General features: G+C 44.6%; 1 protein-coding gene across 4 annotated transcripts in view; it reads left to right on the top strand.

Annotated features, from left to right (window-relative positions):
- Window positions 1-15,053, top strand: part of FARP1 (FERM, ARH/RhoGEF and pleckstrin domain protein 1) — a 294,466-nt gene that overhangs the window by 51,743 nt on the left and 227,670 nt on the right. For all 4 annotated transcript variants that reach the window (XM_057533237.1, XM_057533235.1, XM_057533234.1 and 1 more), the window contains exon 2: window positions 6,926-7,119. In XM_057533237.1, the coding sequence (XP_057389220.1) occupies window positions 6,949-7,119 (171 nt within the window). In that variant the 5' untranslated portion in view covers window positions 6,926-6,948. The remainder of the gene's footprint in view (window positions 1-6,925; window positions 7,120-15,053) is intronic.

The raw sequence follows: 15,053 nt of genomic DNA, 5'->3' as shown, positions 1-15,053 counted from the left end.
AGTCACCAGGGGACCCCAATTGCTGGGTTGTATGCTAAATGTATGATTAAATTTTAAGAAACTTCCCCAATATTATCCAAAGTCTGCACCTCTTTGTACTCCCACCAGCCATCAGCAGTGTATGAGAAATTCCATTTTTTTCCCATTCTCGATAACTCTTGTTACTGCCCATTATAGTGGGTGTGGAATATTATCTCATTGTGGATGTAATTTGCATTTCCTAGTGAGGGACAGTGGTGAACATTTTTTCATGTGCTTATTAACCACTTGTATATCTCTGGAGATTTAAATTCTCTTTTTATTATCAGTTTTAAAACATATGGTAACAGTTAACTTAAGGCCTCTCACCATCTCAACTCCTTCCCCTGCCAATTTTTTAATTATTTCTACATTGTCAGGAATTACAATATTCTGCAGCTATTGCAGTGATTTTAGCCTTCCTCTTAAAGTATAAATGGATTTAAAGTTTACCAATAATTGTTTTTCCTTGTTTCACCGCTTTGCCTCTTGTTTTGGTGTTTATCCTTTAGTAGCTTCTCCCAGAAGGGCTTGAGTTCTTGACTATTTTATGTGTTTCAATGAAAATTCAGCTAGATTCCATGTTCTGATTCATCTTTTATTTCTTGGAGGATAGTTTGGTCAGTTAAACATTGAATGTGTGTTATCGAATGCAAGTTTGTGTGCCCAACGCACAGTAAGGCCAAATAAACTGAAACATCGGAGTTTGTAGCAGAGAAAGGTTTATTGCAGGGCCGAGCAAGGGGAATGGGTGGCTCACACCCCCAAACCCCCAAACTTCCCGAAGGGTTTCAGCAAAGCATTTTTAAAGGCCAGATGAGGGAGGTGGGTAGCAGGGTATGTGATCATCTTGTGCACAATTATCTGATTGGTTAATGGTGAGGTAACAGGTTGATTAACTTTATCAATCCTTAGGCACCAGTAGGTCTGGGGGCCACTCACGAAGTAGTTAATTCCTTCCATTTGTTGGTGGTTTTCAGCAACTGAAAAATTCAGCAAAGATGCATGAGAAACTATTATCTGGGTACTTCACAGAAGAGCTACAGCAGAGGATATGGGGGAGTGGTCTGTCCCAGGCAGGCCCCATAGGGTCCTGCTCGGTTACAAATGTTGCTGTGGAGTCTGAACTTTTGTCCCCTCATTTTTTTTTTTTTTTTTGAACTATTTGCCTAGATGCCCAAATAATTCCTTCTTAATTTTTGAAGATGAGTGATGATGACACAGGAAACTTCCACGTGTTCATCATTTTAGTTATTTCTGGGATATGATATGTTCATTTATTATGGAGAATCTTTTATTTCTGAAATGTCTTCCTGAATTATACCTTAACATTTTTTTCTTGTTCCATTGAGGTTTTTTTGTTTTGTTTTGTTTAGGGACATCTATTATGGGTGTGTTGGATTTCTTTTCTTTGTTTTCCATATTTATCATTTTTCTGTTCTAAATCTTTTGCTTGCTTTTCTCCATCTTTCCCCTCCAGACTCTCATATTTTCACCAGTGTGTATTTCCTTTTAGCTACTTCCATTTGGTGATTGTTAAAGCAGCCCAGACCGACTAAGACAAAGTACCATAAACAGGAAAACAACAAATTTATTTCTCACAGTCCTGGAGGCTGGAGAATCCAAGATCAAGCAAGGGCCAGTGGATTCGGTGTCTACACCCACTTCCTGGTTCATAGATGGCAGTCTTGTGTGTTACTTTTCCTCACATGGTGGAAGGGACAAGAGAGTTATCTGGATGCTTTTCATAAGGACACTAATCCCATTCAGGAGGGCTCCACCCTCACCATCCAATCACCTCCTGAAGGCCCTGCCTCCAAATTACTATCACATTGGGGATTAAGTTTCAGTGTGTGAATTTGGGGGTGACACAAACATTCATTCTATAGTAGTGACGTTTTTTTCGGCTGTGCCACATGACATGTGGGATCTTAGTTCCCCAACCAGAGATTGAACCCGTGCCCCGTGCAGTGGAAGTGTGGAGTCTTAACCACTGGACCTCCAGGAAAGTCCCAGTAGTGACGTTTTTATTCATTCTTTTTTTTCACCCTGAGGTCTGCCCTCATGCTTTATTTCCTTCTCATGCTTCCCTGAATTCTTATAAATCCTCTTCTGTTTTTGTAGATAGAATCAGTTATTTCTTTGTTTTGTTAATTTATGGCAGTGTGTTTGGGCAAAATTTTCATCTGTTGCATATAACATTGCTTCGGTGGGTGTTTTTCATCTGTCATTCATTTTCATTTTCCTCTTTTTGCAGCATCTTTGTAAAGGTCCTTTTTTTGTTATTAGATGAATTCTTTATGAACTAGCTACTTACAGGAGCTTCACGGGAGCAGGAGACAGGGCCATGTCCCATGCCAGTGGGGATTCTTGTGACCTGAGGTTGGGGTGTGTGTGTGTGTGTGTGTGTGTGTGTGTGTGTGTGTGTGTGTGTGTGTGTGTGTGTGTGTGTGTGTGTGTGTGTAATCCTTTCAACCCTTATTTTTCTCTAGCTTGCTGAGCCTGGTTGTGTTCCTAGTGGGGTCTCTCTTTTTCACCTTGCCTTGGCAACAGACTGCTTCCTGCTAATATGGCTTAGCTGTGCGGTTTCTCATTCAGTTCGACCTTTACTGCTTCCTGAAATCTCCCACCACACTGCGTCCAGGGAAGCTCTTAGTGCTACCTGCGTGTCTGTTGCCCTTCTTCTCAGAAAGTTATTGCTGGATATCCTACTTACTTGGGGAGCATGGCTCTGGCAAGCATGGGCTCTCCAAGAATTTTCCTTCTCTGTCTGACCTTCACTGCAGTTTGGCAACTCTTTCTCACGTTTCGTGGTTCAAAGCTACAGATATCTTCCAGGCTCCTCTGGGATGGAGTCAGCATTTTTGTGTGTGTTTTCCTTATTGCTTTTGGGTGAATTCCAAGAGGAAGTCTTTAAGCCAAGAGACTATAACAAGACAATTCTAGTTTTTTATCTTTTTTTTGCCAGTTAAATTTTTTACTGCTTTTTTGTTTTAGTCATTATTTCCTTTTTAACTAACTTTTCAAATAGATCTAAAGAAGAAAGTAGTTTCACAAACAGCTCTTTACTTTTAGGTCTGGAATGATCACGTTAGTAATAACGTGCTACAAGGAAAGAAATATTAATCTTTTTTACCTTGACTCTTTCTTAAGGAATTCAGAAGTTGGAGGAAGTTATGGAGGTAAAGTTGGAATAGAGCATGGATTGCTATTTATAAACAGGAGGCTTTTAGGTTTGTTAGATATGTGATGTAGAAGGCTGTGTTTTATTACTGGATTCACCAATTTTGCTATCCAGCATCGATTATGGTTACCCATTCATGACTTGACAGCGTTCCTCAGATATTCCCTTGACATTCTTAGGCTGCTCTGCTCAAAACTCTTGGCTGGATTTATGTTTGAGTTAAACAGCACTTTCCATGAACAGTAACAATCTGCCTGCAAGTGTAAAAACAGAAAGTGTGACATGCTTTGTTGAAATGTTAATATCCAGAAGTAGAAAAAATATAGGCATGAGATCATTTGAAGACTAAAAAGAGATAAAGGAAGTTAAGGTACCAAATAATCTATTAATCACTAGCTCAATTTAATTTTTAAATGCCAAGCTGTTAAAAATCACAATATTCTTCTGGGGATCTTGGGCCAGAGTGGAGAGAAAGGGTTCCATTTAGAGGATGAGAGCCTCGCTCTTTGCTTAGGTGGGACAAAGAGAAGATGTGTTTAGAGCACCTTTGAGGTGGCGTGACATGAGAGAATAAACCCTGTCCTCCCTGCTGTCGGCTCCCGGGGTGGGCATCAGAGCCACAGCCAGACCTACCCCTCTCAACTCAGAGCAAGAAGAGGCCAAGTGGTCAGGCCCAGCATCAGTGATTGAGGAACAGGGCCTGTCCATTCTGATGGAGTGCAGGGAACAGAAGGGGGGGGTTGGAGGCGAGCAGTGGAGGATGCTTCCAGAGGCAGGGGAGGGATCAACACCAAAGTAGGAATGAGTGCAAAGAGGAGGCTGGCGATGGGGAAGGCAAACTGGACTGATGTCAAAGCTTTCTTTGGCACTTGTGTTTATTTTTAACCATGAGACTATGAATAGAAAACATACAGGGGAATAATTCTGCCTGGTTTGTGAAGATTATTTTAAACACAATGATGCCATAGTTAATTAGATCTATACCAGCCACATTTGATTCATTGAACAAATGTAGGTGATCTGTTTTTCACTTGGGTGTAAAACATTGTAGATGAGCAAAGTCTAGTTGTGTCTTAAGACCAAGAGATGATGAAGCAAAAGATAATCACGTAATCGAACAGATTGGAATTAGGTTCTTAAAAAAAAAACCAAAAACTTGTTTGGGGGAGAAATCAGAAAGGTGCTTGTACAGCAGACCTGTGAAATCATAGATGGACATTCGAGAAAGAAGGAGTAGTTCTCAAAAGGCTGGTCCTTAACTAGCATGGTGACACAGAAGTCCAATCTCAAAGGATTGCATAGGAACGAATAATAATCTCTTACAGGCTTTGGTGGAAAGTTGGTGGGGAAAGTGAGTGTGGGAGAAATAAGTAGGAAATGGTGTTTCCTGGGTGGTGGTCAGGCCCTCTCCCTTTTCAGTCTAAGGGTGTGTCTTTTTAGGCCAGGGTGGTTTGAGTCAATGACCCATCTTATTGAGGTAACTCCATGGTTTCTGCTCTGCTGACCTCAGGGCCAGCCCTCTGTGTCACAGGGAGAGTGTTCGAGCTTTCACTGAGAGGAAGGGGAGGTTCCCATATGGAATTTGGTGGGAAACTTCTGGGAAGGAACCTGACTGACCCTTCAGGAGAAGGAAGAGCCTTGGTCAAGAAGAACCTGCAAAATGAGGCTCACAAACTGGGTGTTTTTTCCAGAAGAAAAGAGCTGAAGGGTGACTCGTAAGATGCAGCCCTGAGGTCTATACTTCACACCACAGGTGACCCTTGAGTGCCCCTTCTGTGACCTTCTTTGTCACTGAGCCAAAGGGTCATTCTTTCTCTGCCTCTTCTCCATCGGCCCTTGTGTGAATTTACTGCCATAACAAAGTCCCACAGGCTGGGTGTCTTAACAGAGATTTATTTTCTCAACAGAGATTTCTTTTCTCACAGTTCTGGAGGCCGGAAGTTTAGATCAAGGTGTTGGCAGGGTTGGTTTTTCCTGAGGCCTCTCTCCTCGGCTTGCAGATGGCCACCGTCTCCCTGTGTCCTCACATGGCCTTTCCTCTGTGCATCCCTGGTGTCTGTGTGTTCAAATTTCCTCCTCTTATAAGGACACCAGTCAGATTGGATTAGGGCCCATCTTAATCACTGTTTTAAATCAGTCACCTCTTTTAAGACCCTATCTCCAAATGCTGTCACATTCTGAGTTACATGGGGTTAGTACTCCAAGGTAAGAATTCTGGGGGACACAATTCAGTCCATAACAAGCCCCATGGCTGGGCATGTTTGTTCTTTTTGCTTTTTCATTGCCATGTTCTCCCCCCACCCCTTTCACATTCCCTCTCACCCTGGCTTTCACTTCTACAGCGAGATGGACTCTGAACCCAAAGCCCAAATCCAGCTCCACCTCCACCACAGCCTGCTGGATATCCTTTTATAACCTTCAACGTGTCCCCAGTCAGACACACACCTTCCCCTCCCACTTCTTCCCTTCTGCCCTGATTTAAAACTTTCTGGTCACTGTTATACTTTAATCTCCTTCTTCTCAGTAGCTAACCATTTACAACACCGGGTTAATTTTTCCATAAAAGTGGGTTTTATAGCATTATCTTTTTATTCACATCGCCGCTGTTCAGGCTATCCCCTCGAGCTCAAATTGCTGCCTTAGCTTTGTAACTGGACTCCCCCAGCCCCTGCCAGCCTGTCTCTTTTTCCAGCGCATTAGTATATATCATCTTCACATTCATTTTTCTCAAGTTCTACTTTTGTTGTGTCATTATTCTTATTCAGTGAGTCCCTACAGGGCGAAGACTGTATTTCTTAGCTAGGCATTTGATGTCCTTTGTGGTCTGATGCCAACCTAGTTTCCAAATGCATCTTTAACTCTGCAGCATTGATTCTCACTTGTCTTCCTAAGTGCCACCTGATTTCTGTCCCATAGCTTTCTTGATGCTGTTCTACTTCCCTGGAATTCCTTCTCCTTGTGTGTTCCTGTCTCCTTCCAAGCATTACCCAACATTTGAGACTCAGTTGAGTTCAGTTCCTACCTTCTGCATGATGGAGGAGATAACTTTGTCGATACTGTAATATGTAGAATGGTTTCCTGGGAAAGGGGGAATGGTTGGGGGAGGGTGGCAGGAAAGACATTAATTAGGAGGAAAAGAAGAAATCGAGAGAAAAGACCCTACCTAACGTCACCTGGGTTTGTGTGAGTGTGTGTTTCGTTTCCTCAACCAGATTATAAACTCGGGGAGCTACAAGATACGTTTTATCTATTTATCTTGATAATGCCTACATTACTTGGTATGTTCCTGGGTCCATAAAAGGTAACTGATAGATGCTAATGATAATGGATTAGGCACTGCTCATTTTCTTCCCAGCAGACCGGAAGTGTGTGAAAAGTGGTGCCTAGCTCATCGTAGACCCTGAATAATAATACGTAGAACACAACTGAATCTCTCGTGTTAAGAGCTGACTGTAAAACTAGAAAAGGCTAAACTATGTAAAAATATGCAGAAGGATAAAATATGCACAAATATTTGCATGCCTTGAGTGGCTAAAGGTGACGCTGTGTGTGAATGAGCTGAAAGCTCATCAGCTCGTGTGATTCCTGCACGGGGGGATGGGAGCTGGCCCTCTTGTGCTTCGGGGACGTGGCCACAGTGACAGACAGAAGGTGACAAATGTTACTGAGGGGGTTTTGGTGATGAGTCTCCTGATGTATTTTCCTTCTCTCTGCTTCCTGCAGGTATCATATAATCTGCTCTCATCATGGGAGAAATAGAGCAGAGGCCAACTCCAGGATCGAGACTGGGGGCCCCGGAGAATTCGGGGATCAGTACCTTGGAACATGGACAGAAGCCTCCCCCCACGCCTTCAGGAAAACTCATGTCCGTCAGAATCCAGATGTTGGATGACACCCAGGAGGCCTTTGAAGTTCCGGTAAGTTGGGGGCAGCCTTCGGCACGGGGAGGCTCATGTCGTTCCTGTGTTTCGGTGACGCGAGCTGGCAGGTCTGTGTGTTCAGCGGCTCCCTGCCCACCCTCGCCATGCTCCTCTGGCGCGTTCTGGTTCCCAGCTCTCAGTTTTTGGATTTGTGCGTGGACCGCGTCCAGTGATATCAGTGGGTGTGTCATTTGAATTTTACTCTGATTTTCCATGTTCAAATAGGTATCTGTGTGTATATGCCTGTGTATGTATTACTTATATATTTGAATTGGCGGGAACTGTGGTCTGCGTCTCAGTCTGATTTGCTTATTACAAGCCGTTCCTCTCAACGTCGATGCATGTGTGTGAGCGCCCCATTTCTCTAGTTTACTGGCAAGAAAGTTCCGAGAAAACCAACAAAGACCTGAATGGGTGTTCTGACATCAGAAGTTGCCGAGCATGTTTGTGGGTGGGGAGTCGGGGTGCAGAAGAACCCTGATCCCAGCCCCCAGTGTGGCAGCCCTAGAACTGAAGAGGCCCCATCCCAGGGGTGGACCAGAGGGGGGGTGTCCAGGAGCCGGGCAGAGAAGAAGGACCGGCAGCCTTGGCCTTGCCCATCAGCTAGGGCTGCATACCCCCACGGTTCTGGTGTTTCCCTCAGAGCCCCTTCCCCATGGCCCCTTGCCCTCCCTCATCCTTCTCCCCAAGCTCCTCCTGAAATCCGACTGCTGCTAGCGGTTCGGGAACTACCACCAGTTAGTTCTGTGCAGATGGAGAATTTGTTCCTGTGGCAGGGAGAGTCCAGACGTGTGTGTCCACCTCTGTAGAACTCTGACTGCACTCGCCTCTAGAATTAATTAGTATCCAGAGAATTCACAGCACACTCTGGCTGTTTTCAGTGTTCTCCCTTGGGTACTAAGCCCGCATCTCACATGGCTTGTGTGTGGGGGGGGGGGGGGGAAGGAAATAACTCTTGCATTCCAAACAGCCAAACTGTAAGCAAACTTTGGGAACGTAACCTGTTTTTAAAGTGGAGACGATCCATCTATTATTCCCGATGGCTAGAGCAACTGAAATTTAACAGTTGGCATTCATGTCTACAGCTCATCATTTAATGGTTTATGTAATATGATTCACTAAGTCATATTCATTTCAAAGACTGTTGTTCAGAGGGTGTGAATTACCATTAAGTGTCTCAGGGAAGATAAACCTCAGAAAAGCTATGTTTAAACCTGCCAATTTATTGCACATTGCCAACAACCTTTGTATCTTTCTAATTTACTTGTTGTGGAATTCCTGTCTCTTCAAGGACTTGAACTTCTTCATATTCTGAGGCACAAAGCCGTTGCTAATCTGCTGAAATTGTAAAAATAGATTGAGGGGCACACCTGCCAGCCTGGTAGAGTCAGGCCTTCTGTAACATGTCCCAGCCTCCTCTCCTCCCCCCGCCCTCCGCCGCACCCCACATCCCTCCCGCACCCCGCCTCCTTTCTCTTCATTGCCAGACTGGTTTGGTGAGGTATTTCATTTCAGTGTTTCCTCTTTGGTACTGCTAAGGACTTCTGAGCCCAAGTCTGTAGCAACGCATTCTTTTGTATGTGGTTTGGACCGAGCGCCAGCAAATGCTGCTGTTGTGTGCACGAGCTATAGGAAGCATTGTACTGTATTCACTTGCAGTTCTTGTTTCTCTGAATCAAAGGATGTCAAAACTCTGGTCCTAGCTACTATTTAGCTAGGAACTATATAGGAACTCCCTGCCTAAGAAATAGGAATAGAAGTGTGTTTGCATCTTTAAAAAATGATTTTACTTGATAATTTCTGTTGTCTGTGCTTTGCATTTGTAACTCCTCTGCCTGGAAGGTTTCTCATACCACCCCCCTCCCGCATAAACTTCTGTGCATCCTTAGAGGTCCTATCTGTTTTACCCAGATGCCAACTTCTTTTTTTTTTTTAATTTATTTATTTTATTTATTTTTGGCTGTGTTGGGTCTTTGTTGCTGTGCGCGGGCTTTCTCAAGTTGCGGCGAGCAGAGGCTACTCTTTGTTGCGGTGCACAGGCTTCTCATTGCGGTGGCTTCTCTTGTTGCGGAGCACAGGCTCTAGGCACACGGGCTTCAGTCGTTGTGGCTCGAGGGCTCAGTTGTTGTGGCGCATGGGCTTAGTTGCTCCACGGCATGTGGGATCTTCCCGGACCAGGGCTCGAACCCGTGTGCCCTGCATTGGCAGGTGGATTCTTAACCACTGCGCCACCAGGGAAGCCCTGCCCAGATGCCAACTTCTTGAGGCAGTGGCTGGGAGTGTTTTCTTCCCCCATTTGAGACCTCTTTGCTCATACATCTGTCAGGGTGGAGCTGGACCACTGAGATTCAAATCCCAGCTTCATCTACTGACGCATTAATCACCTTGGGCAAGGTACTTAATCTCTCTGTATCTCAGTTTTCTCCTCTGTAAAATGAGGCTAATCATAAACCCTACCTCATTTTATGAGAATAAAAGAGTTGATACAAATAAAGGAACAACTCTTGGCACATACTAAGAGCTTGGACCATAATATGATTAGTGGTACCAATGGGCATTTGCCACTTCACTGCTGGCTTCTCGGGGCTGGGACCTTGCCTTACTGTCTCATCCCCAGCCCCTTGCACAGTGCCTGGCATGTAGTAGGTGCTCATTAAGTGTTTGCTGACTGAATATTAGGAGTACACTGAATCTTACAAGTAGAATTAATGCCATTGTTAGTTTTTCACATGCCTCATCCATTCATGTTTAATTTTTATTTTTGGAGTTGAGTCAAAATGTTCCTTCTCAACCCATGGGCAACAGATGTTTTCCATAACTGCCTGTAGAAAGGCAGCAATCAGCATTTTTATTGACTAAGCTGATTCTAAATTGCTACCTTGTGGTCTTTAAGAACAGAATCAGCCAGGTCTCTGCACAGCTGGGAAGCATCAGGCTGGCTGTGGTGACTCAGCCACTGTGCTTGGGATTGGAGCGGAGGGACGCAGGATCACAAGAGACCCAGCTCCCCATCAGCGCTTTAAACCTTGCTCCAAAACTTTCTGCTGGGAATTCATCAAGGCCACGTGTCTGAGCCTGGAAGTGTCCCCTTAGCCCACACGTGCTCCCTCCTCAGATTGGGCACCCCACAAGGATGAATTCTCCTCGCTAATTCACATTCATCACACACATGAGCAGGCACTTGGCCAGAAGTTGTTACAGTTTCCCTTGGGGGACATTCTTCCATGAACCACAGCTTTCCTTGGGGGGTTGAGTTTCCTGGGCCTTTCCTAAGACTTTTGTTTTAGAGGATGGATGAAGGCAAAGTCATCATTTAAAAATGCATGTTCCCTAAACACTTCCTGGCACAGATAACCACACCAGTGTTCATCATTTCTTATAGCCTTGAATGAAGTCTTATTAAAGAGTTTAATCCTTTGAAAAGCATGAGCAGTGAGCATCAGACTTTTCTACGCCATGGCTAGTTCTACCGCCACCTTTGCTCTTGAACTTGGACGGTCTTTTTAGGTATTTCCTCTACAGAGTTAAAAGTTCGAAAGTAATATTTATAGTAAATTCTTACGGGGCATTTTATCATCTTTATGTGGAAAAGGCTGTGCAGATAAGTCCCAACCTGTGGTTTGTGATATATGCAGCTTTCCCTTCCAACCAGAGATTATAAATCGAGGTGACTTGTGTGGGTCTGAAAGGGTTAAATGACTCCCTCCACTCCCACCCCCGCCAGGACCATCCCCCTTGAAGGTTCCTGAGAAGGTTTGATGTGTCCTGTCCTCACGACCCCGCTGGTAAACAAATGCTGTTCCTACTGACGTTTGTAGGGTGAAGCAGATGGCGTCTTCCCCAAGTGTTTATTCAGTTTATGTGTTTTCATTAAGCAAGGCCGCTCTAGCAAGAGTGGAGAAGAGCAGAGGAAATAAAACGGAGCCGTGTTTTGCTGCTTTTGAGCAGCCCTGGTGAAAACGCTTGGGAGAGACGCTCACAGGTGATGCGGAGACGCCTGGCCTTTGTTGCGGAGTGGGCGTGGCCTGGTGCAGGTGCGGAGCGCTCTGTGTCGGCCACAGCCCTCCCGGGGAGTAATCGTCGTGCCCTGTGTTTGTGTCTTGTCGTTGCTTTACTCAGAAGCCTTTACAGCTCCCAGCTGCCTGAGGATCAAGTATGGATTTCTTAGTCTGGGGAGGCTGGGAGAGAGCTCGGGCCTTCCTGGAGGGCCCGCTGCAGCTGTCTGAGCTGCTCCAGCTACTTCGTTGTTACTCGCCACTGCTGTCCCCGGTTCGTTCATCCTGTGCGTTAGCATCTCGGGCCAGAAAATTCTCTTAAGCTGTTTGCATGCTTATTTTTGGCCTCCCACAGGTAGAATGGGACCTCTGTGGAGGCACGGCCTCTTTTGTTCTTGCTTATCATCAGATTGTACACCTCAGCAGTGCCTGGACCCAGCCGATGCCATAACCTGGGACCGACTGCCCACACCTCTGTTCAATCATTTGCCTCTCGCAAGTGACGGAAGGTGGCTGGCGCTGTCATCTCTGTAAGATGAGGGAACCCTTGGGGAGTGCTTCGAGTCCCTTCATCACATTTGCACAGGGTTGGGGTAGGACTGGGATTCGAACCCGGCCCTCATGACCCCAACGTTGTCCGCCTTCCCCGACCCCGAGCTGCCGCTTCTTATAAGATCCGTGGGCTTCCACTGTCTTGCCCTATTGGATCTTTTCAAACTTGCCTCCAAGGCTCCCAGACAGAAGGCACCACAGCCTCATCTCGGGGCTGCTCTGGTTCTTTTTCCATTTGTAAACACCGGCCAACATCCACTAACAAATTTGTCAAGATCACCTCAGCGGCCAAGCCTCCCCGCGGCTCTTGCTGGGGGCCATCTCTCTCCTCTTGTAGTACGTGTTATGCGTACCTCTAATTAGACTTTGAGTCACAGGCTCCAGTCTTGCTTCTCTCCCTAATTAGTTCCCTTATAACCCTGCTGTGACTTGGTTTCCTTATTAGCAAACTGAGGTGTTTGGTCCAGATGATACTACAGGCTTTTTTTTCTCCCTTTCTTTTTCTGGAAGTCAGCACCTTGTGTTGACATCTTTGTTGATGAATTACCTTTTCATGACTGTATTTGTTAATTCCCCAGGCAGATGGTAGACTCTTTCAGAAAAGGGATTTTTCATCTTAAAAAAAACACAAAATTCTAAAAGCCTCCTCAGAGATCGTAGTTACTATGTAACTAGTAAGTGCTCAAACCAATGTGGTCAGGGTGAATAAGCAAGCAGTATACAATATGTTGCTTATGGAGCATCCGGAAATGTTAGGAGTGTGTGTGTGTGTGTGTTGGTGGGAGGTGGGGTAACTTACATAAATCTCACTAAACTAAATTGGGCCAAACTTTATGCCACTTGAAAATTGTAGGTAGAAGATGGAAAGAAATCAGATATTTTCTAGACAACACATTATTAGCAGGAAGCAAACAAGTTTGTTGAAAACAAACATCTAAAATTTTTAAGAAAAATAATTAGGTTGCATGTCATAATAAAAGACTGCAAAGGGTTTTTTTTTTTAGGGAGGGCAAAACTGCCTATGTTATCTCAGACCTAATTAGGAGTCTCACACGGTCAGCCATAAATGATTAAACATTTATTTCATTTTCTTAAATTTTGAAATGGAGCAGTTGTTTAATTTCTTTAATTTTCACTGAAGCCTGGGCTTGACGTCAGTCGAGGGCTCGTTCCTCCAAGTGCTTTGTGGTTCTGCAAAAGGTCGTAAATGGTTAGAGAATTTGAAAACTGTCTTCATAGGCTTGCGCTCAGAAAAAAGGACGTAGCAGAAGTTTGTCTTTTTAAAAAGCTCTGTGTGTCCTTTTGGGGACCCCCCAGTTTACGTCGGGAAAAGCTGAGGCTGATGGTTTGGAGTTGGCCTTGTGTCACTCACAGCCACTGTGTCTATAGAAAAGCATGGTCCTTTTTCTCTGTCTTTGTCTTATTTTGAATGATTTTGTTTCCCTTTTTAATTTCTATTTCAGCCATCTTAGAGACGATGCCTTTTTGGACAAGCCACTAAATGTCTTTTTTTTTTTTTCTCCCCGAAGAGGTGGAATGTACATTTAACCAAGGCCTTGGGGGGAAATATATCTTCCTTTTTAATACGTGCTCTGCTTCTCAATTCCCCTGGAATCGCAAGTCCCCGGCAGTGGGGTTATTCCTTGCAGTTGATTGGATTATATGATCTTAGAAGGCAGGTGTGCGTTCAGGGGTCCTTTATTTTTTTCTTTTGCATAAAGTGCACGTAAGAGGTGATGGTGGTGATACCGAGACCTAAATAAAATTTAATTGACCATTTAAACCAGAAGGGAGATGTGTGTGCCCAGAGCTCCATTAACTGCCCCTTAAGCAGCTGCAGTTTTGAACCAGAATGAGGGGAAGGAATTTCACAAGTTCACTCAGCTTTTTAAAAATGAGTCCATATTTCTTTTCCCTTATCAGTGTTGCTTTTGGCTCCTATTATTAGCAGAGTTTCTGAAAGAGTATTTATGTCCACTCCGCTTTGCATGGTCCTTTATGTGTTTTATTTAACTTGAATGATAAATGGTCCGTCTGGGTCTGGTCTCATGATGTTAAATTTTTTTTTTTTTTTTTTTTAAGGATTTTCTTTTTTTTTAAAATTAATTAATTTATTTATTTTTGTCTGTATTGGGTCTTCGGTTCGTGCGAGGGCTTTCTCCAGTTGCGGCAAGCAGGGGCCACTCTTCATCGCGGTGCGGGGACCGCTCTTCATCGCGGTGCGCGGGCCTTTCTCCATCGCGGCCCCTCCCGTTGCGGGGCACAGGCTCCAGACGCGCAGGCTCAGCAATCGTGGCTCACGGGCCCAGCTGCTCCGTGGCATGTGGGATCTTCCCAGACCAGGGCTCGAACCCGTGTCCCCTGCATTAGCAGGCAGATTCTCAACCACTGCGCCACCAGGGAAGCCCCTCATGATGTTAAATTTAAGGGCTATTTTAATAGATAAATAAATTTTTTTCATAATTCATTTCAGTGGAATACTGTTAGCCTTCCTTTCTAGTTCCTTAGAAGCAAAGAGTAGAACTTAAATGTTGGCCCGAAATGTTTGTGTGCCCCTTTCAACTTCGCTGCAGACCCTTGATCAAAGTCATTTCTGAGGCTCTGACGTGATGGCAGGAATTCTGTAACAGCTGTTTGCTATTTTCTCCCTGAAAAGTCTCTCAGTAGAAACTAATAAATAAAAGGAATAAACTGTAATTGAGAATGTCTGTAGCAGACATTAAAGTGGGCCAGTATTCTGGGGAAATGTAGCGAGTTTGAGAAGCTGCTTTTTTCCCTCCCCTCTTTTAAGTGGAGATAATAAATTGTCTGAATTATAAAAACAGAGTGGTTAAAGGGGAAAGTCCAGGACCGTGCATCCGGGCTTCAAGGCTTACTAGCTGGGTGGCTCTGGGTGAGAAGATAACCACCCTCAACCCATGTCCTTGTCTCCGAATCCAGGGAACACGTACTTCATGGGGCTGAGGTGTGAAGCTCACGTGAAATACCTTCTGAGAAAACACCTCGCAGAGTCCTGGATGCAGATTAGTTTCTCCTTAAAAGCTAGTCTTTTTTTCTTCCTTTCACACTAAGCTTTACTCTCCTTCTTGTTCATTAGCAGAATTGAGACTGTGCTTGCATTGTAGAGCTCTTGGGTAGGTGAAATGGAAAAGAAGCATATGAAAACACTTTAAAATTAAAAACTAGCATACTTGTCAGGTGGACTAATTCCCTTTCTTTTACCCCCCCCAGCTATCTATATAGTCTCGCGTGAGTCTTTCCTGAAATAGAGATGAGGATCCCAGGTGGCTTTCGAAGGTCTGTAAGAAGGAAGTGCCACCTGGACAGGTGTGATGCAGTCTCAGCTTCTCACAAGCACAGTTACTCCCTTTTTCCGACGTATCT

This window comes from Balaenoptera acutorostrata, chromosome 18 (assembly GCF_949987535.1).
Source record: "Balaenoptera acutorostrata chromosome 18, mBalAcu1.1, whole genome shotgun sequence".
NCBI lineage: Eukaryota > Metazoa > Chordata > Mammalia > Artiodactyla > Balaenopteridae > Balaenoptera > Balaenoptera acutorostrata.
This window is presented reverse-complemented; position numbering and strand designations above follow the sequence as displayed.